The sequence below is a fragment of the Stenella coeruleoalba genome, assembly GCF_951394435.1.
Source record: "Stenella coeruleoalba genome assembly, chromosome: 2".
NCBI classification, from domain to species: domain Eukaryota; kingdom Metazoa; phylum Chordata; class Mammalia; order Artiodactyla; family Delphinidae; genus Stenella; species Stenella coeruleoalba.
Window position 1 is genome coordinate 149,255,692 of NC_137147.1, and position 26,259 is coordinate 149,281,950.

General features: G+C 48.1%; 1 protein-coding gene across 3 annotated transcripts in view; it reads right to left on the reverse strand.

The window, feature by feature from the left end:
* Positions 1-26,259, reverse strand: part of MYZAP (myocardial zonula adherens protein) — a 117,563-nt gene that overhangs the window by 87,631 nt on the left and 3,673 nt on the right. For 2 of the 3 annotated variants that reach the window (XM_079913271.1, XM_079913273.1), the window contains exons 1-2: positions 12,424-12,535; positions 1,535-1,621 (exon numbers count right to left, since the gene is read on the reverse strand). In XM_079913271.1, the coding sequence (XP_079769397.1) occupies positions 1,535-1,621; positions 12,424-12,498 (162 nt within the window). In that variant the 5' untranslated portion in view covers positions 12,499-12,535. Of the gene's footprint in view, positions 1-1,534; positions 1,622-12,423; positions 12,536-24,421; positions 24,765-26,259 lie in introns of those variants that run through there. The other variant, XM_079913272.1, reaches the window with a different exon arrangement.

The window sequence follows — 26,259 nt, forward strand, 5'->3', positions numbered from 1 at the left end:
TGAGATTTTACCCACAAACTTTTTCTTTGGAGAATGCTCAAAGGTGCAGAGAGGTTGGAAGAATGAACTACGTAACCAATGTACCATTACCACAAGTAAGAAAAGTACTATTCATTCGATAATATGTAATATATGGGTTCATATTCAAAACTGTATAGTTATCCCAATATATCTTTTATAGATTTTTTTTGGGAAACAGGATTTAATTAAGGTTTAATTCGTTATAATGATATTAAGTCTCTCTAGTCCCTTTTATCTCCAATAGATTCTCATTTTTCTTAAATAACATTGAATTTATTAAGGGAGCCTGGCTAATTTTTTGTAGACAGTCCCACATTTTGGATTTTTCTGTGTCCTTATTACTAGATTCAATTAAACAAGTTTGGCATGAATATTACTGGTAACATTGTTTACTTCTGAATTGTATCACATCAGAAGTCACATAATACCAGGCTGCCCACTATTGGTAATGCTGAATCGGATCACCTGGTAGAGCTACTGGCTACCCTCTTGTGGCATGTTGTACCTTTAGAGTCAGTAAGTGATCAGTGAGGTACTAATACTCTTGAGCTCACATGAAAATACTGCTCCACAGTAATCTTCCACCAATTAGCATTTGCATTCATTGATGACCTGACCTGGGGGTTACAAAGCAGAGATTTTCTAAATTTATCAGCCGATGTCATATAAAGAACAGCTTTCCCTTTTATAATCTCTCTCTGAATCTCTCTCTCTGATTATTACTATAAATCCATGAGGTTTTTTTTATTATTCAATGTGCCACGGCTCCTCACTGTCATTAATTCTTTTTAATGTTGAAATTTTTCCATTTTAACCAGTGAGAGCCCTTTCAAACAGGCTTCTGGGTCCTTTGATATGGCCCAACTCTCCATGTTCCCAGAGCCCTGCTTACATTCCTGGAGCCTAACACTCGAACGATCACGTCATCTTGGTTTACTTACGTCTGTCTCACCTGCAAAACTACGAGTTTCTCAAGGCAAGGCCAAGGTCAGAGCTATCTTTGTGGCCCAGCGTGTAGCACAGCAGCTGGCACAAAAACGCCTGTGCAACTCCTCCCTGCAGCCGGGTGCCCTTGCCGCGGCAGAGCTGCTGCTGGGCTGTTCCTCTCCAGGCAACCCCTCCACCATGTGAGCTGGGCCTCCAGCTCCAGCCACAGAGAAAGGCTCAGGGGCAGCTCACAATGGGCCCTTTGACTCAACGGGTTGAGGCTCTTTCAGGAACAACACGTTCCCAGCCACAGCACCCGTCACTAAGGCCAGCACTCCTGGAGCCTCAAGGCCACACAGAGCCTACATTCACCAAGAAGCAAGAGCAGGGACAGGAGGCAGCAAAGCAGCCTGACTTCTGGGAAGATGGCAGATGGGGGGCAAGTGCAAGAGGGCCTTTCATCACACAGCTGCTGACATGCAGGCTCTGTGAATAGCCTGGATGGAGGATGGCAGGAAAAGGGGTTAAAATGAAAAAGAGTACAAAGATGGGAACCAGTCAGGGCTTCGCTTCAGAGATGGCTTACCTTCTCTCTTCTTTCAACCTTCTTTCCACTTGACTCAGACACTGGACTCTCAGGAGGTACGGTCAGCCGTAGTCTGCAGACATTTGCCTAAGAGAGACGAGAGAAGAGGCCTGTTATGAACCTGCATTTGCAATTGCAGCAGCCAGATGACCTGGGGCTTCTCAGAGCCTCTTTCCCCTACTTAGCAATGGTGATGACGGTACCAATCTCACAGGGGACGCTGCGGTAAGACCAGCCTTTGCCTGGCCCATCACAGGCACTCATCACCTCACTGCTTATGTTTTATGTTTTCCTTGTTTGGGAAACTACTGAATAGTTTCACAGAGTTCAAACATTTTTTTTAAATGGCTCATGTTCTGTGACAGTACAGAACGATCTGATTTCACATCCATAGGCCAAAATACAGCTAGAAGGATAGAGGCCAAACGATACACAGTGGTGATGGGGTAGGAGGGTGCTTTCTACTAGACTCTGTGTTGGCTTCTCCTATAACAGACATGTACATGTTCAATCACAACATTTTTTTAAAAGTCGATATACCCATGTTCACAGCAGCACTATTCACAACAGCCAAAAGGTAGAAACATCCCAAATGTCCATCAGTGCATGAATGAATAAAATGTGGTACGTACATAGAACAGAATATTATACAGCCTTGTAAAGGAAGAGAAATCTGACGCATGCTACAACATGGAGGAAACTTGAGGACGTTATGCTCAGTGAAATAAGGCAGGCACGAAAGGACAAATCCAATATGCTTCCACTTACATGAGGTCCCTAGAGTAGTCAAATTCATAGAGACAGAGAGCAGAATGGCAGTTGCCAGGGGCTGAGTTATCCTTTAATGGGTATGGAGTTTCAGTTCCAAAAGATGAAAAGATTCTGGAGATGGACGGTGGTGATGGTTGCACAACAATGACAATGTACTTAACGCCACATCGTGTTTATTTCATCCTATTGTCACAGCCTGGTCCTACTGTGACATTTTCCAGAGAGAAGTGATCCTACCATTAAAACAACAACAAAACCCCAGAGGGCCAAAGCAGCACCCAGAGTGCCCAGCCCACAGCCAACTGCACTCATGAGAGCACTGCTTGTCCCTGTTATGGGTTGAACTGTGTCCCCCTAAAATGTATTATGTTGAAGTCCTAACCCCTAGCACCTCAGAATGTGACTTTTATCTGAAAATAGTTTTTATAGAGGTTACAGAAGTTAAAATGAGGTCATCAGGGTGTGTCCTAATCCCAAATAACTGGTGTCCTTATATAACGGGGAAATTGGGAGACAGACACGCATACAAGAAGAACACCATGTGAGCATGCGAAGGAGAAGGGCCTGGAACAGACCCTTCCCTCACAGCCCCCCTAAGGAACCAATCCTGCTGACACCTTGATTTTGGACTTCCGGTCTCCACAACCGTGAGACAATACATTGCCGCTGCTTATGTCACCTGGCTTGTGGTACCTTTTTGCAGCAACCCTAGCAAACTAATACACCCCCCAACCTGGTTTGCAGGGTCACAGATCTGCACTGGTCCTCAGGGCAGCTTCTGGGCAAAAGTACCCTGCATCCAAGAAGCCCAGGGTTGGATATGATTGTAAGAGACCTTTGAATGCCAACCTGCCAGCCTACGAAGGAACCCCCTAACCCAACAGTGCTCCTGGCAGGTGGACACCCAGCCTGAAGGTAACATTTTCCATGTACAGGTGAGAGCACATTTGGGACACATCAGCGCTTCCACACACACCACTGCCTCCCTCTGAGGCACCCCATTTTGCTACCTGACACCTCTAGCTTCCTGATAATGAACTTACAAGTTCTTCCTCAGAACTCCTACCTAATGGACCCAGGGTGCCCTCGGGGACTGCCACAGAATTCCCTTTGACTCTCCACAGGCCTGAACCTCCTTTCTTCTGCACTGAACAACCCCAGTTCTTTCAGCCATGTGATTTGGTTTCAAGATCCTTCTTCATCCTCACTCTCCTCTGGGCAAGCTTTGAGTCCAGTGACCCCAGGGTGAGACGTGGCCTGACACATGGCCAACTTTGCAATAAACCTTCAAAGCTCATCGCCAGTCATGCTGGCCAAAGAGGAACCAAGCCGTCCCGGCACGTAGCTCTCTTAGCTGACCATCCAGGACACTGATGGGAATTCGAGGGCCTCCAGAGAAAGGTAACACTTTGACTGCAGGCCACTTGGACTGGTTGAAAACAGCTGGCATTTGCACACACATCAGAGTGTAACCCACACCAGGCAGGTAATCCAAGTCTGTGATGCTCAATAATCTTGTCTGGTAGGCAGGATCTGAGCCACAGCACAATTTTGCAGAGAAAAGGAAGGGCTCTTCTCCTGCACCACATCACACACACACCCACACACACACACACACAGTATGCGCACACATGTACATACCTACACAGGTGCACACGCACATACACAGGTTCCAACACCTACTAGGCTGTGTTGATTATGAGCAAACTATTTAATCTCTCTGAATCTCAAGGGTAAAAGGCAGGTAAAGGAACATGCCTGGCACACAGTAAGCCTCTATCAGTGTTAGATATTTTTATTATTATCTAGATATTATCATCATCCTACAAGCTCCAAAATGATGATATAGGCTTAACTGGCTTCCCGGCTCTGATTTCTATAATACTAAGCAATTTGGTCAATGGATCTAATGGGTATTAGTACTACAAGTGATACCTTTTTTTAGGCTGATTGCCCTACGGGGGTAATCCCTAATGACAATAATTTTCAGAATAAACCAAAAACCTGAAGACAAGGCCCAGAAGGGACCTCATGGGTCCAATCACTCAAAATGAGAAGTCCCTTCCCCTGATTGAGACAATTCTTTATTTGTCTACTCAGAACTCCGATATTCCTCAACACACTTCCTGTAAGTCTCCCCGAGCCACGTATGCCCTACGGTACGCAAAGACGCAGGATAAAGAGAATGCATGTCTCTAAACTATCAGTTTTACCTGGTGATAGATAATGAATTAAAATAAAATGAACATGTAAGATAAACATTTGACTTCAAAGCTATCTGGCAGGTGCAGCAGGTGCAGCAGGTGCTTGCAGCTACACCCAGGCCCCTGTGCAGAGTGTTTACTCTTGTCATTAGAAGTGCTTTTATGGAAGCAGTAAGGCATGGATTCCACGTGGTGCTTGCATTCTGTAATCAGTGCTGGTCCACAGATGGACTGACTATACAGATGCAATCCCAACCCAGCTTGGAACAGGATCAGACCCTTCCTAATAAGATGGTCAAATGTACTGTCACGTGAAAAAAAGAAAGGTGCTGGGGGAAAAATGTTAACAATAACCCCATGTTTGTTTTTTAAATACAATCTGATAATTTGTATAGATTTGTGGGAGGAAAAAAATGTCTTTAAGGAAACACAGCCAGCTGCTGCTGGTGGTAGTGGTGGTGATCTTTGGAAAGTGGGATTTCTGCCATGTCTACACCTGTTCCAAGTATGTGTAAGTTTTTAAATTAAAAATCATAGTAGTCATAGCAATAATAAAGATTGAGAGCAACTATATCAGACACACACAGAGAGAGAGAGAGAGAGAGAGAGAGAGAGAGAGATCAATCCTTCCTAGACCCACAGGACTGCTTCAGGAGCAGCAAAGAGAACATCCCAAAGGTCTAAAAAGTACTCTGAGTTTCTTTACAGAAGCACTAAGTAACCCCTGAACGCATCCGATAGGTTGACCCAGTAGTTTACTTCCCTTTAGTCATTCACTCTCAGGAATCTCCCCGTGGGAAAATGTCCCACTGAGTAAGGGCAAGGCAGTGTTGCTTATCTCTCTGAGCCTTTGAGGACGCTGACCTTCATGATTTCCTGACACTCAGGTACATAATACCTAGAGCAGCCCAGGCTGGACAGTACCTGAGAGGCAGGTAAGGTAGTTTATTCCCAGGGGTTCCCACGGCAGCTGGCTCAGCCCTGTGTTCTGAACTTCGAGGAGAGCTGAATCTTACTTACCTTGAACACTACTGCTGGACCAGCCATCCCTACAAGAAAGGGTCCCTTCCAGTGCATCAAAAGCAGGAAATGGACTTAGTGTACTTCAAGTACTGAGCACCCACTACTTGTAAAATACTTTTAAGGGCTATGAGGGTACTAATATGGAAAAGAAACAGCCATGCCCATAGAGGCTCATAATGCAGAAACACACCCACAAAGGGCAAACAAGAGCACTTGGTATAACCAACATAATATTGAGAGAGACAGGGTAGTTTGTGGTTAAGGCACGATGCAACTGCACTTCTGGGTTCCGATTTTGGTTCTGACACCTACTAGCTATGAAACCTTTGGAAAGCTACTTAATCTTTATTGCTTCAGTTACTTTAGTTGTAAAACACAGCTAACAATACTGCAGACCCACTCTGTTGAACTTGTGGCAAGGATTAAATAAACTAATGAAGAAACTAATGAAAAGGGCTTAGAACAGTTTCTGGTACATATCAAGTACTCTGTAAGTCGTCTTTTTTACCCTGGGAATATAGGAAGGAGAACAATCATCTTAACTGGAGGTGGGAGTACGTCGGAAGGCTCCTAGAGATGACATTTGAGCTGGGTATAGAAGGAGAGAAAGGACTGCTTGGGTCAGTGAGGTTGGGAGAATCCATCATCAGAATAACAACAGACAATTACCAGGCAAGGCATTCATTCCAGGCTGGCCAAAGGCATAGACATTGGCATGTTCTGAAAATGGTAAATGGGCCTGCAGCCTGAGCAACAGTGGGGGAGGAAAATGGACAAACAGGTAGGGACCAAACTCTGACAAGCTACAAATGCCTAATGGCAAAGCAAGGCCTCTAATGGAAGACATTGGGGAGCCATTTAAATTTCTGGAGGAAGGGTTCAGTGATTCAATAGCAATTATTGAGTACCTCCTATTATGTTCCACACCCAACAACATGGACTAGAGAGGGGGAAACAGGGCTCCCATGTAGGCTTTGTACCTTAATTGCTTCTGTAGCCCTTACAGCGCTCAGCATAGTATCAACACGTAATAGGCCCTGCTCAGTAAATATCAGTGTGGGTTTCTTTTTAGGTTGAACTAAAACACGGTAAGGAGAATGTACCTGAAACTCCCCAGAGAGCCTTCCACTTTCTTCAAAAACCAACCCCCATGGGAGGAATAGCAAGGCAGAGGCAGCGAGCATTCAAGCCTCTTCCACAAGAATATACACAACCGAGCCCTTGTCTGCAATCAGGGCAACCAGGAGCAAAGCCGGGCCTCTGGGGACTTGTTTCTGACCCCCTTTGTGGAGGCAGAAAACTGGTCCCCATGGAGGGGGGATTCTGGGATCCACGTACCATCATGCTCTCAACTTCAAGTACCTGGGCTCACCTGAGGGAAAACTGTCCCTCTCAATTAAAAAGGGGTGAAGATGACCTAGCGAGGTGCCGGGTTTGCTCATCAGTTTACAAACATGGATTTCCCTAAGGAAATGAGCCAAGTGCATTTACACTTCCCTCAGGCCTAGTCCACTTTGTGACCGTGGGTCCCTGCCCAGCTCCGCCTAACAACAGAAGGTGTGGCCACTAAGGTTGTAGCTGGGAGGACGGACGCCACAATCCCTCTGCTAAGCACAAGCATAAAATCTCTGGAATACACAGGTGGAACAGGGCCTGCCCCGTCTGAAGCAGGCCTCTTCCTTTGAAGTAGGCTTTGGCCCTGAACTGATTATCTACATCAGGATGGGGCAAACTTCTTCTGTAAAGGGCCAGATAGTAAACACTGAGAGTCTGCAAGCCCTGTAACAACCATTTCTAGCTCAGAGTATACAAAACAGGTCGAGGGCTGGATCTGACTATGGGGTTGTAGCTTGCCAACCCTTGACCTACATACTTGGACGCTTCTTCCAGGCGGTATAAAGTGTCCTGGAACCCCCTTTTCTGTGTCAGGGCTGACTCCAGACAAAATTCATAAGTAGGAGGATGGTGACTTCTCCTTCCTGCTCTGACTGGCTCATCTGTACCAGGCTCACCATGTGCCCCGAATGCCAAGACCCAGAGAGAAAAACACAGGTACGAACACACACAGACACCAGTGTGACCTGGCGTGTTATGACTCCTCCCCCCTGACCCCCCCCCCACACACACACACACACCTTGCCCTTCCACCAAGGCAAAGGGACTTTTCAGAACACAGGCCCAGGACTGTCTGCATTTCCAAGAAAGCTGTCTGGGAGAGCAACCCTGGATCCTCGGCCACATGTTAGAATCACCCGAGGAGCTGCCCAAACAACGCTGATGTTATTCTCTACTTTCCAATGTTCTCATTTAGAGGGTCTGGGCTGGGGCCTGGGCAGAGGTATTCTAAGCTTCTCGGAATTCCATGCATAACCAGAGTAGAGAGCCACTCACTTAACCAAAGGAATGAAACTCTGACAGCACAACAGGATGAAGCACCTGGAATATTTGGAGGCCTTCCCAGAGCTGTCAAACTCCTCACCTGGGCCGACACTCCCATCCACAGGGCACCTGCTTCCTGCCCAGGTGGGCCAGAGGTCACGGGCTGGCTTCATCCCAAGCTTCTCTTCCTGTTTTCCCGTTTGCCAGCTCAGAGTTAAGTGTGGCTGTTTGAGGACCCTGGTGACACTCTTCTTTTTAAGCACCTATTACACCAGGCTTGGGGAGGCAGGGTCCTGAAACCTTCTCAAGTAGTTAATCATAGGTAGGAGCAATGATGGGGTGCACAGGCCTCTAGGGGAACACGGAAGAGGGGGTTCAGAGCAGACTTCCTGCAGGAGCTGACCCTTTGTCAGAGGTGAGGAACAGCATCAAAAGCTTGGTGAATAGCAAGTAATTTGGGACATCTGCAAAGAGTATGCAAGAGGAGGGGGAAGGGGAGGGCAAAGGCCAGATCAGAAGGCCCTGGGTACTAAACTAAGGGGGTTTGTGCTTGTTCCTGGGGGTACAAGACTGAGGGGGGTCTTGAAGTAGAGGAGCTAGGTAACTGCATTTTAGAGGGATCACTCTGGCCTTAAAAGACAAAGAACAGTCAACAGGGTGACTAACATTTAGGAAATATCACTCTTCTAAGGAGGGAAAGAGGTAAATACCTCTGTGCTACTATTCTGTGTGCTGGGGGATATCTATCAGGACAGTTTTCGGCTGAGAGAGACGGCTGCAGGAAGCAAGAAGACCGTAACACACGTTATCACTGAAAGTATTATATTTTAGATCGAAACATTTCAACTTGGTCTCTAGTTAGTTGGCCCGGGATCCACAGCTCCCTGCACTCAATTCTACGATTTTTGAGGCTGACCTGAAAGGGTTTCCTAAGTGACCAGAAGCTCAGTGGTAACACCCAGCCTCCGGGTCTCAGGTTTCCTTAAGGATCCCCAGAACTCGGGTCCCCTTCATCCTACATGTGACACAGCGAGATGGGTGAACCAAAGCAGAGAAGTCGGGACATTTTTTTCCCGAGCCTACAACTATCAATTCTTAGTGGCAGAGGCTTTTTGGCTAAAACCCCTCAACTGGGTTCAGGAGGTCCCAGGGGAGCAGCCAACTGTTTTCTGAGTACAGCGGGCCCCCTGCCCATCCCCTCCCTGGGGGATGCTGCAGCCAGCTTCCTTCCACCAGACGCTGAGGTCCCACAATGCCCAGCGTCCCTTCCTCAGAGCCCCATAGGATGATACAGAAGTTATGCACATAGATGTTTCTGGGAAAGGAAAAGGAAGTGAGGTGAACACCTGTCTGACCTGTTCACCGGCCAGCTAAGGAGAATTCTTTCTTTTGAGCCTATCAGACAGAAACGGGACCCAGGAAGAGTGAGGAAGTAATGACTGAGCAGCCCATTCCAGTTTTGAACGGAGGAAGCCTTCGCCAAATACAAAGAAATATTGGCAAAAGCAGGCCACGAGACAGTCCTATCCCTGTGGCCTTGTTGGGTTGGGTTTTGTTTTTTATGTGCCACTGAGGGGCCACAATACCAGTAACGGTAGCCAACAGTCTCTTATTATCGACAGAGCATGGTGCTGGGGGAACCCTTGACAAGTCTATCATCTCACACCACCCTCGCTGAACAGCTCAACCAAATACATCTGGCTGCACAAAGCAACACATGCCTTTCCCCCAAAGCACGCAACCTGGCCACACAACTGACCTTTCACTGCAAAGTCTCCTTCAGTGGGATTAACTGCATTTACAAAATTCCTTTCCAAATCACAAAGCGATGTCAATATTTTAAAAAACGTTTATTCTCCAAGGTCATCAACCTGTCTATGGTTCTCCTCCAGCCAATTTATCTTCCTGCTGTTGCCATAGATAAAACTATTTTTAGTGCACAACTGGTTGGAAGGCAGATTTTTTTTTTTTTAATTTTATAACCCCTGCTGGTTGGCATCCACAAATGCCTCTCAGAGCTTTGTTTATCAGCTGACAGAAATTCCTCTCCCACCTGTTTTTTTTTTTCTCCTTGAGAGATTTCAGATAAGAGGTAAGTACAAATTGTAGGTGGCAGCTACTGAACAAAGGATAACTAGTGACAGTCTGGTCTGGCCATACCACCCTGGTGGCTGACTCAGAGAACTCCCTGCTCAGTGTCAGCTGTCAGCGCCATTTCTGGTTGGCTTGAATGCCTGGATCAAAACATCCTGGTTCCCCTGCAGTCCCTAATTTGGTAAGCTCTTTGGATGAAACAGAAATGTTATTTTAATGGCTAACTTGTTACTGTTCAAGACCATCACTTGTCCAATATCTGAGAGGAAAGACAGAACGATACAGAGTTTATTGAAAAACTTTCAACTTAGGGAACACTTTTTTGCTTTTCACTTGTTTGGTCTACAATTTTATTTTCAAGGCATCCTGTTCTTGTTTTTCCAAAAAAATAAGTGTTTTGCCCTAAAGCAGGTCCAATACACCACTGTGATACGGTATATGCCAAGAGTTCCATTCAGAAGAATCATATTTCCTTTTTTCAGTATCTCAACGATGTCAATTGCCTTACAAAGTCCCACTCATCCTGCAAGACTAAACACACGTCTCCTACAGAGGGAGGCCTTCCTCAGATGCTTCAAGAAGAGTCTTTTCTTTTAGCTTCTACACAAGCTTGTCAACACTCTACCCCACTATTACAACCATCACTTTGCATATGGTAGTCTGTGACAATGTCTGCTCCCACAGTTGGAGTGGACCCCAATATCTAGCCCTGCATCACACAGATCTATAAACATGGCTTAATAAATCAATTAATCAAAGATCATAGTTTACACATACATACACACAGTACTTGTGCCATTTGCAAATCCTGAGCAGAGCTGGAAGTCATAAAGGGGACCCTAGAAACTTTAGATATCTTCTTTGCAGAACCTACCCATGTGCTAAGAGCAGCCCTACAGGGTCTGATTCAGGTTGCAGACCCCTTCAGACCAAAGTATTTCAGTTGTCTTACTCAAAGAGCAAAGCCTTCTCAGTAGTGTGCTCATTGTGCCAGACACCACAGCACTTACAACTACAGAAATACTTGAAAGTAAATATTTGAGAAAAAAAATCTTCAGAAAAGTTACCTACTATACTAGTCACATTTCATCCACCCATTATCACTCTACCCACCCAACTCGTACCCACTCTGGAGGGGGACCTAGAGAATTTAATGCAATCTCATCCCATGTATGACGCTGTCCAGGCTCAGGGCTAGCTTTTCAGTGACTTCATTCTTTCTCAGTCATAATTATGTTCCAACTGAGAAGGATTTCCCAAAAAAAAGGCAAACACACATCTCGGTGTAAGGCTGGGATTGTGGTTGGAAACCCACTTGGACCTAATGGGGATCTTTATTTATGAAGCTAATCATTGGACAACCAGAGTTCTGTCAGCCCTAAGTGGTGCACGTGCACATATCTGAACCCATGTCCTAAACCCAGCCAACACAACCCATCACCAGGAGTAACACAGAGTCTTTCTTCCAGAGCTAAAGAAAAACAGCATTGAAGACAACTGCTAGTCTCTTGGTTGAGGTACACAAAATCAAACAAGCACGTCTACAAGTCTAGAAAACAGGAGTCCCAAAGGGGGCCCTGGCTTGGACTTGCCTACTTGTTTAGCTAAACCTAGGGGAAATATGATGAGAGAAGTCTCAACCACAGAAAAGTACTCACCCAGATGATGAGTACTGAACATCATAATGAACAGGTGAACCAAAAAGGCACAAACGAAAGCCCTGGCAGTATGCTCTGAGGTACGAGTCTTGGAAGAGATATGAAATGGGAACGATGTGGCTAGCATTTCTTTCACAGAGCATCTGGAGAGATGAGAAAAGATGCAACAAAGATGGCAAAGAAACATCACTTCCAAAGGGCAACCTAGGTGAAGATGGTGCCCACTGTGCCAATACTTAAATCAGAAAGAAGAAAGCAGTTTGCATAAACCCAAGTCCCACAACTGGGCTCCTAGGTGGCCAGCAGCTAATTTCTACTTTGTATTGATAAAAATGAAGCCTACCTAGATCAAGCGCACTCCAAATCAGTGTTACTCTATCACGAGTGGGGACAAGTGGCCCTTTCTTTTCATCACTGGAAGGAGGAAAGTCTGGGTGTTAAAGACATTCATTACCTTTGAGTCTCAAGATACGGACAATGCAGAAAGATTCCCTTGCTTTTTAAACTGGTGCCAATACACTTGGCTTGATAGGCGAGGCAGGAAGGGGAGGAAATCTCTGGGAATTCCCTAAAGTCCCCTAAGCCCTTTGAGCCAGTGCGGCGCCTCTGGGACGTACAAAAGAAAGGTCTCGTTCAGAGCTGAGACAGGACCTAAAATTGAATCCAGGTGGGGTGTCAGGGCCAAGGGACCGGTTTCCGTGCGTCTCCATCCCCAGACAGCCGGGCGGCCTGGACAGGAAGCGAGACAGCAGCTACTCACCCTCCTGTTGGGCGCCCCGGGAGCGCTGGAGCCGCTGCTCGAGAGCAGGGTGACTGTGGACGTGGAGCGCAGCATCCCTCAGCGGCGTTGGTGGCGGGCTCGGCGCGGTGCTTCTCGCAAGTGTAATAAGCCCGGGGCCCGCCCCGCTGGAGGCGGGGAGGGTGGGGACCGCGCAGGCCAGTAGTGCCAGCAGGGGCAGCGCGGGGGCGGGGCTGAGGCCCGGCTGGGGGAGGAGCCGGGGCGGGGTCCCGCACTCGCCAGACTCGTCAAGCTGCATTTTCTCCCTAGGGCGCAGACCCAGCCCGTGTTGGTCACCTACCTTCCCCCACGGCTCTGCGCCCTCCCAGGGTCAGTCCCGGGGCGGGACGGAGTGCCTACCAGGCGTCCCTTCCAGCAGCCAACACAATCCACGGGCTCCTATCCTATGGAGTTTGCAATCTGGTGGGGATACCGAAAGATGACTGGTGTCGGTGCTTTGGTAGAAGAGGTGATACCCGTGGGAGCTCAAAACGTGGCCTTAGGGGTTAGCCTGTGTAGGAAAAGTCTTCCCAGAGGAGGTGATGACTAACCTAAGACCTTAAATACAAGTAGAAGCAAGCCAGGCATTGAATATTCATCACAACTGCTCATAATTATGTAATGGTTCCTGTGACTCCGGCTGCAAGTACTTTTCATTTACTACCTCATTTAATTCTCACAACCACCCTTTGAGGTAGGCACTGTTATTGTCCTGTATCCCCATTTTTCAGATGAGGACATTGACTCACCAAGAGATTAAGTAACAAGGCAGGGGTCCCACTGTCTGGAAAGTGGCAAAGCTAAGATGGACCGTACAGTCTGACCCTAGTGCCTTGCTTATCAACTCTGCTGCCCCCCCAGCAGAGGGAGAAGGCCAAAAGAACTGCCAAGTGCAAAGATGGTGGAAGGCAAGAGAAGGTTTGGTAGATTTTTTAGAAACTGAAAATACCACAGTGCAAGGGGCAAATGGTAGACAAGCAGCAGAAGGGCGCTGGGCCAGATCATGAAGAACCTGCTGTGCTTAGCTGAAGAGTTTGGCCTTTATCCTGAGGATAAATGTTTCTCAACAGGGGAAGACAATCCCTCTCTACTCACCCTTCAAAGCCCAAACACTCCCTCCCTACCAAGCTCTCCAGGACCCTCCTGCCCTGAACACTTACACCCATGAACCTCTATGCTTTTTGAGACCATGTCTTCTCAAAAGAAGAGTCATCAGTGTGTGTGTCTGTCCCCTTCCCCCATGGTGAGCTTCTGGAGAGTGAGGACCCAGCCTCATCCTGCTCTGAATTCTCAGTGTGGCACCAACACAGAAGATACTCAAGAAACGTAAGAACTGTTGCTGAACAGAATTCCAACTGATCCTATGGGATTTGCTCCTTCTGAAGATGAGGAAACTGAAGCCAGAGTATCTAAGTGACTTTCCCAATGTCACACAGCCTGTGCTTTAACATCTTGGTCATCATCCCAGCTATGTCTGCATTCTACAATACTTGCTTCATATGCCTTTTCTCATCAAAGTCTCACCGTGACCAAAAACGTGGATACTGTTATTATCCCATTTTACAAATGAGGGAACTGAGACCTAAGGGCATTAGGTTAACTGGTGAACAGCTGGGACTAGACCTCTACTCTTCTAACTCCAGGTCTACTTTTTTTTTCTTTTTTTTTTTTTTTTAACTATAGTCCTCCTGCATCTTCCTATCCACCCACCCTTCTAAAAAGAGATCATTCATGAGAGGTCTTCTCCCACGTTATTTCCATGAAGGCCCCTTTTCTTGGGAGGGTTTTATGTGACTAAAAGATGGGTCTGCCTTTCAATAAAACGTGGTCAATGTTGTGTTAGTTTCGGTGTACAGCACTTCAATAAAAAACAAACAAAAAGTTGTCAAAACACAGCTGCTGAAAGCCAATATGGGTTAGAGATACCTGCATGATTACCTCAGGAGAAAGAGGCTAATGATTATTGCTGTTATGTTGCCTTGAGGTTCTCCTTTCTAGGAAATGGGCTGCTGTTCTGAGTCAAAATAACCTGGCATCATCGATATTTGTTTATATTATGGCAAACACCCAAGTGATCACTCAAGATGGAGTCAGCATTTGAGAGGAAGGGTGGGGCATGGATTCATTTCTCCATTATCCAAGTGTTTTTCATATTGTTAATCCTTTTTTATACTCTATTACATTTCATTACAAAAGCAGCAGACTACACGTTAGCTTGTGAGCTCTTGGTGGGCACTGGATCTTGTTTACATTCCTGCCTGCCCAGTGGCTAGAACAGTAATTGGCATGTTGTAAGTGCACAGTAAATACTGAATGAGTGAAGAAATGATATTACAGAGTAATTGGCATGCTTCAAGTGCACAGTAATGTTGAATGAATGAAGAAATGATATTACAGGGAGTTCCCTGGCCGTCTGGTGATTAGTACTGGGCGCTTTCATTGCCACGGCCCGGGTTCAATCCTCGGTCCGGGAAACGAAGATCCCACTAAACACACAGCATGGCCAAATAAAGAAAGAAAGGGAAAAAAAAAGAAATGATATTACAGAGCAATACTTCAACTCACTCACGGCCAAGCAAAACTAAACCTAAGACCCTTGCTAACCCAGCTTCTAAGGTAGGCGGGGGTCTCCAAGCAGTTTGCCAGCTGAGCCCCAGGACTGTCCCAGCCAGGAAAGTTCCCCACGCCGGCTGTCACTAAGGGCTGCAGGTGGTGCATGGGGGCAGATGCCAGGCTCTGGCTTATGACACAGCGCACCCCCCCCATGCCAGGCCAACACCTAAGGAACTGCAAGAGAGAGGGGAGTGGGAGCCCCCAGAAAGTGGAAAAGGAGAAGAAGGAGGAAAATAGGAAGACAAGTAGGGATGGAAAAACCAATGAAAAGGTAGATCTGGCAGAGAAAGGAAAAAATGAAGTCATAGTCTAGGAACTAGGACTTCTATGAAGGGTTCTGGGAGGAGATCAAAAGGAAGGATTGACCCTTTTTGAAAGAGGAGTCAAAGGCCAAGCACTTCTGCCCCTGCCAGAAGTCCTCCTGGTCTAGAACTGTGAATAGGAAGAGGGCAGACATGGGGGGGTGGGGGGTGGGGAGTGGGGAGAGGGACGGGGCTCTGGTAGGGACAGCCTCCCTGCTTGTTCCCTTTCAGCACTGCCCCAGCCAACTCTGGGCCCTCCCTGAGCACTGCTGACAGAGGAGTGCCACCGGGCTGGAGGGAAAAGATGTTAGAACTCTCAGCCGCCACCCATTCCCATCCACAGTAATAGCCACATATGCCTAAAAGCTGTCCTAAATTTCTCTGCTGAAGCACAGGTCTGTAGAAAATTCTAGATGTCTGTATCCACACCCTCCATTTTCTTGAAATCAGTCACTAGATTGCAGCTCCTTCTCCCATCCCAGCGCCTGGACTTCTCTCTCACATGTTCCAGCTTCTGCTTTCTGAATGGTCCCTGTTACTCTCTACAAAACCCTCTCCAAACTCTCAATCGGCATCTTTCGTTGAGGAGCTTATGATGGGACCCATTTCTCCAGCAAAGTCCTGAGTGGCAAAGACTACCTTTATTTCTTGGCAGAACCAATCAGGAATGGAATCACTGAGCAGGACACAGAAGAAGTGAGCCCAAGCGATGCCTGGCTTGCTGGTATTTTTGCCCTCTGCACTCTTATGTCTCTGAGGCTTCTCTTTTTTTCCCCCTTCCATTCAGGTGTCACAGCATCCCAAAGTCCTGGAATATTCCCGTTCTGAATGCCAAACAGAGGCCAAACTTTCACAATACAGAAAGGACGCAGTTCCAACCCAAGGACAAGGGTATTGAATTACAAAGCTCCTCTGGATAAAGTAGAACAAGAAACACCCCATATTCACCGGGTGTCTGAGAAGCAGAGAACAGGGCCTAGAGATAAGGAAAGCAGACTGAGAGGAACCCAATACCCCAGCCAAGTCACCCAGATACACAGAATTTATAAACCTGTCTAGACGCAGGGGCTGGAAGCTGCTGCTGACCCACTCTGGGGAATACAACTCGTTGAAGACGATCCTGTGCTTACTGTGTTAACTCACGGATGAATGTGCAACTGGCAGGCTAATAATAAGTCAATTCATTGAACAAATAGGTACCAAGCACCTACTACGTACAAGGCACTGGGGACACAGAGAGGAGTAAGACAGACCCTACTTTCTGGGAGCTCAACATCAGTTTGGGAAGAGGGATGTGAACTTAGCAAAGTACAACGCTAGCAAACACTTATACAGCACTGTGCTCAGAGGCTTAAAATACATCATCTCACTTAACCTTTCCAGCAACTCAGTGAGGAAGGTGCTATTATGTCCCCTATTTTGCAGATGACGAAATCACATCACAGGGAGGTGAAGTAACTTGCTCATGATACCAACGCTGGTAAGTGGTGGAGCTGAGCGTCACCCCGAGTCAAGATGGCTCCAGAGTCTGTGTCCTTGACAGCTCACCTCCTATACTGGGAGAGGAGCCAGACTTGAAGTGTGTCCAAAGCACTCTAGTGGGCAGAGGACAAGGGAATCCAAGGCGCTGAGCTGCAGAGAGACGGAGGGCTCCTCTGGGAAGGCGGCATGGAAGCTGGCACTGCAAAATGAGGAGGGAAAGGTCAGGGCATTCTAGACTGGGAGTCAAAGGAAACAGTGAGGTCAGAGGGTCCGGGAAACGTGTGTTAGCCTCTCTAGCTTAAATCTCAGAACAAGACGGAATGGCTGGAGACAAAGCAGGCTGGGGTTAGACTGCAAAGGGCCTTGAATAAAGTTGAGAATCGATCTGCAGGTGATGGGGAGCTAGTGAAGGTTTGCGAGCAGGGCAGTGACAGGATGGGCAGCAGAGAAAAGAGTATGGATGGAGGCAGAGACCGCAGGGCGAGTGCTTTGGGGTCTGTGGGAAAAGTATTGATAAGAGATAAAGAGGCTCTGAACTAGAGGAGCCAGCGGTGGTGGAAAGGAAAGGAGGGGGATGGATTCGAAAGGCAGAAAATCAACAAAACTGAGTGACCAACCAAAAGTTGGAGGATTTTTGTGAATTGTACGTTATCCTAGTGCGTAGGGGAGGAGAATCAGTAAAGAAAATGGATGGATAAAGGATAAGTGATTCCCTTTCTTAGCTCTGGGACTTTGTTGTGCGTTACACAAAAAGTCTGGACACCCAGAGGAAGGCAGCCTCCTGGCTTTTCCAAGTAGCCAAATGGGCTTGTAGTAGAAAACTTGCAGATGCAGAGGTGGAAATCTTGTGTATTTATTTTTTCAGGAAGACATCCTGGTGACTGTCTTTAAGAGGAAGCAGGCTCCACCCAATGTCAAAAAAAAGAAAAAATCACAGCAGGGAAAGAATAAGTCAGGTGAGAAATGTTAAAGGAATTAGGGGCCTTCCTGAGCATACGGTACAAAGAGCGTCTCCTTTTGCCACCCCTTACGTGTTGTTAACATATAAGTAATACCTGTATTTGAATCTGTACCAAAAATAAAATCACTAATCTACAAAAAGGAATTTTTTCCTTTTTTTTTTTTTTTAAATGAAAAAGCCCTGGGCTTCCCTGGTGGCGCAGTGGTTGAGAGTCCGCCTGCCGATGCAGGGGACACGGGTTCGTGCCCCGGTCCGGGAACATCCCACATGCCGCGGAGCGGCTGGGCCCGTAAGCCATGGCCGCTGAGCCTGCGCATCCGAAGCCTGTGCTCCGCAACGGGAGAGGCCACAGCAGTGAGAGGCCCGCGTACCGCAAAAAAAAAAAAAAAAAAAAAAAAAAGCCCTGAAATGTTTCTATGTATACTCATGTAGAATGGCTGATACAACTATTTATGCTATGACCACCATCTTGGGTGGGGAATGAGTTTTCCCAAAAGCAGACTTTGAACCAAGGATCCATGTGCAGGGGATTATTGAGGAAGTGCCCCCAGGAGAAACCAGGAAGGGAGTGGGAGCTCAGAAAGGGGAAGAAGTCAGCAAGGGCACCATCTTAGGTAAAGTTCCAGATCCAGCCTGATCCCACCGGCAGCTCTGGAATGTCAGTTGCGCCTCAGAGTGAGTCCTGCCTCCAGACAAAAGAGCTGGGCTTTCGTACTCCTTCACTAGTCTGTCATTTTCTCGAACGGGGTAGAGGAAGTATATAGCTCACAGGCACTGTGGCACTCCATAGGGGCAAAGAACCCTAATAAACACAGACTATTAGCATCAAAGCTACACGCAAGCTGGGAAACAGATACACACAGCTGGTAAAAGACGGCTGAGAATATTTGGGTGGGCACCAGCTGTGTCCACTGTATCTACATAAAATATGGATACATATACAGATACCGAGGGGTAGACGATAACATCACTGCTCAGAGCAAAGATCTCTGGAACAGCAATAACCTTAAACCACTGTATGGCCCAGAGAGTCTGGTACAAAACACTGTGAGTACAGAGAGTCTGAAAGGGTCAGAGGAAGGAACACTCCAACTACGGATGCAAGAGGCAGGATCCCCAAATTCAAGAGGCTGGAGCAAGGAGCAGAATCTGACAAGATGGAATGCAGCAAGAATACATCTACAGTCCTTACCTTGCCTCCAAAATCAACAGCAACACCAACAGAGGACACAGGGGACCAGGCTTAGTATCCACAGATAGTACTAAGGCTATCTGTGGAACTCAGCTGGGCCAGTAGCTCCACAGAAGCCCACCTCTCTATGACCCAGCACGTGTCCTCTAATTTCAAGATGACTTCGGAGGAAGGCAGAGTCTGGAACCAGAAAGGCAAAAGTCCTCACTGGGAGGTGCTGGACCATGCCTGGGAAGTGGCCTTCAGCTCTGGTGCCACGGTTTAAAGGAACAAGGACCATCCAGATGATTTCAGAAGAACACGACACAGATGATATAAGAACTTGACACTAAATAATGAGATTCAGGTGGCAGAACTGGGAATATTGTCCCTAGAGAAGAAAAGACTACGGTCGGGGTTAGGGGGGAGGGTTGTTTGGTGACTTCAATTCTTGAAAGGCTGGCACTGTGGCAGAGTGGTTAAACTTGTTCTGTGTAACCCAGAATGTAGAATGGGGCCCAGTGAGAGCTACAGGGAGATGGAGTTCAATGCAATCTAAGAAATACTTTAATAGCCAGAGCTAGCCAAGGAGAGGGGATCAAGGAAAGAAATTGCTAAGGGTGGAAATGATGGGCAGGACCAACTTGTGAGGCAGACGGGGCATTCCCCATCACTAGAGTGTGGCTCTGGCGGGCTCCCCAAGCCCGGCTGCACGCTAGAGCCACCTGGGGTCATGGTAACAATATACTTCTGGGCCCTGACACTCTGATTTAGTGGATCTGGGACGATGCCCAGAAATTCACATTGTAATAAGCTTCCCAAACTTCTTCTCATGCCATCAGCCGGCATTTGTGCAAGGACCAGGGTGAAGACATCTCATCAAGGATGACTGGAGAGAACTCAGGCATCAGGTAAGGAAGGGGGCACAGAGTAGATGCAGTTAGTCCCCTCAAATTCTAGAAACGTGTGGCCCTGGGATTGTGGAATTCTAGGTGTTGCATCGGGGAAGTCAGTCTGAGGAACAGTGTTTAACACAGGGGGACTCTGGAGCCAAACTAACAGGAGTGCCTGTTCAGGCTCTGCCACATATCAGCTGACGGGTCCTGGGTGCGTCGTCTCCACGCTCCAAGGCTTCACCTCCTCTCCTGTGAAACGGGAGGTAACAGTACCACCTCTTAGAGTCACTATGAGGCTTGAATGAGAGTATAACATATAAACGGTATGACCACAGTATGTCGTGAAGTCCCTTCTAAAGAAAACTATGGATTGCCCGGTCACGTGTGGGGTAATGCTGAGTGTATAGAGGACGGAACCCTCCTTTAGATTTCGAACAACTTCTTCAAAGCTAGTATGTTGAGTGTTCCATACCACTGCTAATGTAAGACATTTGGAAAACAATAAAAGCGATTCTTTCCCTATATTTGGTTTGCTCTATTAAGAGAGATTGATACAGAGAACTTATCTGCTCTTAGCATGTAACAAAAGAGGACCATATAACTTCACAACAAAACAGCATTCATTATTTTTTAATCCTAAGAAGACCAACAATACTCCTTAACATTATTTTCTGCCTTTAGACCTCTAATGAACTCATGCAAACAGGCCTTCTCTCGCTGCAGCTGCTGAGGCAAGTATACAATTTACTATAAAACATGACATAGGGATATGAACAGTTACTTCTCTAAGTTCAGTTTACACTGCCCCAGGTACCCATCTGTTCCCATCCTGCCGGTGGGGGTCTTTCTGATACACCACTAGTCACTCCAGGCAGGGCATCTGTATGTGACTGTGAAGACTGTTCATAGCAACAGGACTTCAGGCTATAAGAGGGACTGTCCCCTTGACAAGCTGTGCCCCCAGCCCTGAGCTGTGTCTGCCAGAGGAAGGGATGCCATTTCTAATCTACACACAGCCATATGGGCTGGTGTGGCCCTGCCTGGAATCGGGGGGCACAGGTTATTTCTGTGCAAAATCCCTCCCCCCAAAAACCCCATTCTGGCCACAGCCCTCCCCAGTTCAGTTAATGAGGACTCTGCTCTTCTAGGTGTTCAGGCCAAAATCCCTGGAGTCATCTATGATTTCTCCTTTTAATCTCATAGCTTACATTTTATCTATCTGGCTTTCCCTTCAAAGCATCTCCAAACCCTAAACCCTTTTCATCAGCAACATTTAAGCGACCATTGCCTCTCCTCTGGATCCTTGAAAGAGCTTCCTAACTGGTCTTTCGCCTCCGCCCCCCTCTAGTCAGTCCATCCACAACACGGAGGCCACTGTGATCCTTTTAAACCCACACTCCTCTGGGTAAATGCTTCCAATGGCTTCAGAGCTCTTCAGATAAAAGCCCAAGTCTTGAGCACTCGGTTTGTCTCCCCTAACTAAGATCCAAGGTCTATGAGGGCAGGGGTTTTCATCTGTTCTGTTCATTCCTCTCATCCCAGTGTCTACAACAGTGCCTGGCACAGAGCACACATTCAGTAGATCATTCTACAGTGAGCGAGTGGTTTTTTGCCATGGTCCCCAGGGCTGCGGCATGTTCAGATCAGTCCATTCCAGATCCCAGCCCCTCTGGAGAGGGGTGCTGTTGGGATCCATTGCTCACAGACCTGGAAGAACATCTACTTCTGGGTCCAAACCTTCCCTGATGTGGTTACACTTCAGCCTGCCCCCTGCAAGTCATCTCCTCCCCCTCCCCTTCAAGAGCAAATGTCACCAATCTTCCAGTACGTCAGGGCTTTAAGGAACAAAAGCAATCCTGATTTGGACCTACACAAAAGGCCTTGCAGCAGGGCAACAGAAAGGCTTGGGGAAAGACCGGGGGACATGGAAAAACAGTTACAGGAGTAAAAACAAGGGAGAGGTTAATCACTCCATCAGTTATGCTGTGACACACCTTAACACTGGCTTGCACTCACTAGTCCCCATGTCACTCTCCTCCAGTGTGAGTGAGCCCCTCAAGGCAGAGACTACTCACTCATCAGAGCAGGCATCTGTGGCCCAGAGACGAACACAGTGCCAACACCCCCGCCCCCCTGAAACCCTGCAACTGGCAGAGGAGCAGAGGGGAGCGGAGGGCCTGGGAGGCAGCAGCATCTCTCCCCCGGACACACTGGTTCTCTGCCTTCCACACAGAATGTCAGGGCAGCCCCTACCTCATCAGCTCTCTCAGCTGGGTCACATCACCATGACCCTTCCTGAGAGCCACTCAGCTACCCCTGTGCTGGTCAGAGCCAGGAGCCTGGGGAGTGAGTATCACGGTGCTGTGGGTTTTCAAGTCCATTCAGGGTGGATAAGACGGGGTCAGACAGGGTTTGCTACAGGGGCAGCAAGGGAACTTACCCCGGCTGTAGGCGCTGATGAGGACACTGGGTTTAGCTGAAAGAGGAGAGGCTAGGCACGTAAGCAGCTTGTGGTTGCAGCCCCAGGTAGACTGAGCCCAGCAACAGGGAATCCCAGAAGAGGCCTGGGAAGCACCAGGGTGGCTGCCAGAGAGCTGCGGGGCTACAGGCAAGAAGCAGGGCTCAGTACAGATGACCAACATGTCCCAGTTTGCCTGGGATTTTCTTGGCTTTAGTACTGGAAGTCCCATGTCTCAGGAAACCCCATTAGTCCCAGGCAAACCAGGACCAGAAACAGGGAGCACTGCCACACCCCAGTGTGCAGAAGGGACACTGCAGAGATACACAACAGTGACGCCAGAAGAGTGACCCAGACAGGAAAGCCCAGTTGTAAAACACAGGACGGATGAGAGAAACTGAGCTCAGAAAGAGGTGAGATTGAGTCCCCCCCCTCAAGGAGGTTAAAAGGTATTCCATTTTTAAAAGTTTCTGCAGACAAGTGAAACCAGGCAGATACAGGTTAAATGAAAGTAGGCAGATTTAAGATAGGACTTATTGCCCTCAAGTAGCTGGAGCATCTTCCAAAGATAACTAACTGTGCAGTGCTTCTCCAGCTTAACTGACCACAGGACGCTCCCTGCCCATGGCATGACTAATACAAGCAGCCCACAGGACACTAGCAAAACACAACACTCAGCTGGAGAGACCCTGCTCTATCTAAGGCAACTTTTTCAGAAAGCTGCCTTATCTGGCAAGAGAAGTTCACACAGAGCCCGATTACATGAGTAAATAATTGTCCAGCCCCGAGAGGCAGGTCCGAGGGCAAAGTCACCGTTCAAGACAGGACAGTGAAAGCTGAGCCCTGCTGTCTCCAATACGGTGCTGGGTCTGGAGTCATCCATTTATCAGAGGTCAATGTCCTGAGGCTTAGGACTGTTAACGCCGTAACAAGTGCCCCAGCTGGAAGTGAGCTTATCCAATAACCCTTTCCCCAGAGAAGGGAGGGACCCATCTAACGCCAGGAGTGAAGAGGTGAAGAGAAGCCGGCACTAAACACTGGGCAGGTGCATGACAGGTAGAGCGCCCCCGATGGTGCTCTACGGCTTCCACGTTTACCTTGACCATGGTTGGAGAAAAGCAGCTGGATTTGACCTGATAGGGAGTAGGGAAGTACAGAAGGGTCTGGAACAACACCGAGCCTTGACAGGCCTGGCACCGGCAACGCAGCCTCACTGTGGGGAGCCTTGTGGAGGACTGCTGGGGCCCTTGGGGGAAGCTGGGTGGTCGTCTTCTTCAAGCGCAGTTTGCCCTCCCATGGACAAGTCACTGTTAGTAGAGCCCTTGAGTGAGTCTTCAAGGGCTCATGTTTAAGTTCTTATTAGGTATGAGGTAGAGACCTACCCGAGGAGAGGTGGAGAGACCAATGGACTGGAGGCCAGGAGACCTGGGTTCTGGTGGTGGCCCTGACCCTATCTGCGTTCACCTGAAGTCACGTCACCTCTCTGGGGCTTCACTTCCCTGTGATAACGGAGGGTTTTTGGACTGGATGTGCTCTAAGGCTGCTTTTTAGCTTTGACGTTCCAAAAGCATCAATAAAACGATCCCAAACACTTCTTTGTTGTTACGTATTGGGGTTCTAAACTGCCGTTTCCCCAAAGTTGTAAGCAGTTTAATCTTATAATGGGTCAGGCCTCTGGGGCACTGGGCAGAGTTGCAGGCGAGATTCCTGAAAAAAGGTAGATGCATGGCCATCACTGGATGTTCAGATCACAACGCAGGAGGAGACGCCTGCACGGGAGTCCTACACCCTCCACATCCTAGAGCCCAGCAGCCTTGGAACACGGCTTTCCATGCTTTCTGGAACACGGTAGGTACCTTTACACTTCCATGCCTCCACATGTCTTGGGCTCCCTGGGACACACGCTCTGAGGTAGGCTTCTGTGCAGAAGGGTTTTGGGGGTACATACCTCTCCTGGAGCGATGGGACCAGGAATGGCAGAGGAAGGGGCTGACCTGAGAGGCCTCAGCTGAGCCTGTGGGGCTGACCCTCTGCAGCTGGGTTGGCCCTTCAGTGCTGTGCTCAACTGAGGCAAGGGGGCCGGCCCTTTGTACTCACCTAATGACCAATCCCTGGATTCAGGCTTCCCCTGGGGAGGGAGCCTAACATTGGGCAAGGCAGCTCGCTCCAGCCAAGGGCAAGTCCGTTGAGCCATCAGCATCCATTGCTCCCGGCGGCTGGGGGAGTGAGAGCGGTGCTTAGCAGCCTGCAGCATCCACCACAGTGCCTTTGCTCATGCTCCTCTCCATCCTTCCTTATCTCCCCAGCTTCGCCCCTCCATCACTGCTGCTGCAGTGCTTCTCCCAGCGATTCAGCATTCTTTGCAGCCCTATTCCTCAAGGCTATGGCTGCCTTATGCACCTCTGTTGCACCAGACAGTCACGTGATGCCTGGCAGGCAGCTGGAAGGAAACAGAGTATATTGACTAAGAGTGAGGTCTCTGCATCAGACCATGAGTTCAAATCCCAGGGCTACCCATTGTGAGGGTAATCAATTTCCTTCCCTGAGCCTCAGTTTCCCAACCTGTAAACTGGGAGAAATGGCCATTATCGCTGCCTTTTAGGTGGTTAGGATTAAATGAATGATATAAGTAAAACAACTGGCACATGGAAAGTACTTAATAAAGAAAAGGAGCAGAGACGGCTGTCTCCGGGAGCCTTTTCTACCGCCTATTAGCAAAGGTCTCATTATTCAGTTTTAGGAAGGGAATGGAGAGGAGGAGCTGCAGGCAGCTGTGAGCATGAGAGGGCCTCCTGGGGGAGGTGTGCGGGGGAAACGAGGCCAGAAGCTGGGGGGTGTGGTGGTCAGAGCACGGGCCACTAGGAGGACCCTGAAAATGGAGGAAGGAGCTGCAGGGAGGACCCAGGGCAAGCTCAGGAGGGCTGCGAGACCTGCGTCCTGCTTCAGATGTCATCATTGTCTTAGTCCTTCATCAGGACGTCATCTTCACAAACATCTCTGAAAACACTGTCTCCACAGTATACATTATCTCCCCCAAACAACATTCTCGGCAAATAAGCAGACAGACATATCACCAATGCCAGGCATTTCCTCCCTCCCCAGTTTACATTTCAGGACAATGTGTTCATTACTGTTGCCTCACAAGGGCCACCCTATAGACCTCTGAAAATAGGAAACAGCCTGACAGAGGGGGCTGGAGGGCCTGACTGGCCCGCATCCTGTCTCCCACAAGGCTAGACCCAGCTGGATACCCCAGGAGAAGCCCACTTCCTCCCCCTCCATCCTCTCCCTCAACAAAACCATCCAAGAAAGAAACATGTCCCTGTCCTAAGAGAAGAGAGACCTTTGTCCTGCCTGTATGAGGGTGAAAGGGAAGGTGCACCGTGCCTGGACACTTTTAACTCTCCAGCTTTCCTTGCAAATTTCCACACAGGCCCCCAAACGTGACTCTGTTCAACTTGTTTATGTTCGCAATGTGGGTATTTTATTTTGTGTTATGTCATTTTATTTCATTTTTCTTAAAACCCTACAGGGTACAAACAAATCTGAACACGCCATGACTTAAAACCCCTTAGAGCATCACTATGTGTTATAAATATCTGACTAAAATAAAGCTGCCCTCAGTTCAGCAGGCCTGGCATATCATTCAGGCTAGTTTAAAATGAGGATTAGAATAGAGAGCAGGGCTTCCCTGGTGGTACAGTGGTTGAGGGTCTGCCTGCCGATGCAGGGGACACGGGTTCGTGCCCCGGTCTGGGAAGATCCCACATGCTGTGGAGCGGCTGGGCCCGTGAACCATGGCCGCTGAGCCTGCGCGTCTGGAGCCTGTGCTCCGCAACGGGAGAGGCCACAACAGTGAGAGGCCCGCGTACTGAAAAAAGAAAAAAAAAAAAAAAAAAAAGAAAAGAAAAAAGAAGAATAGAGCCCAACTTCAG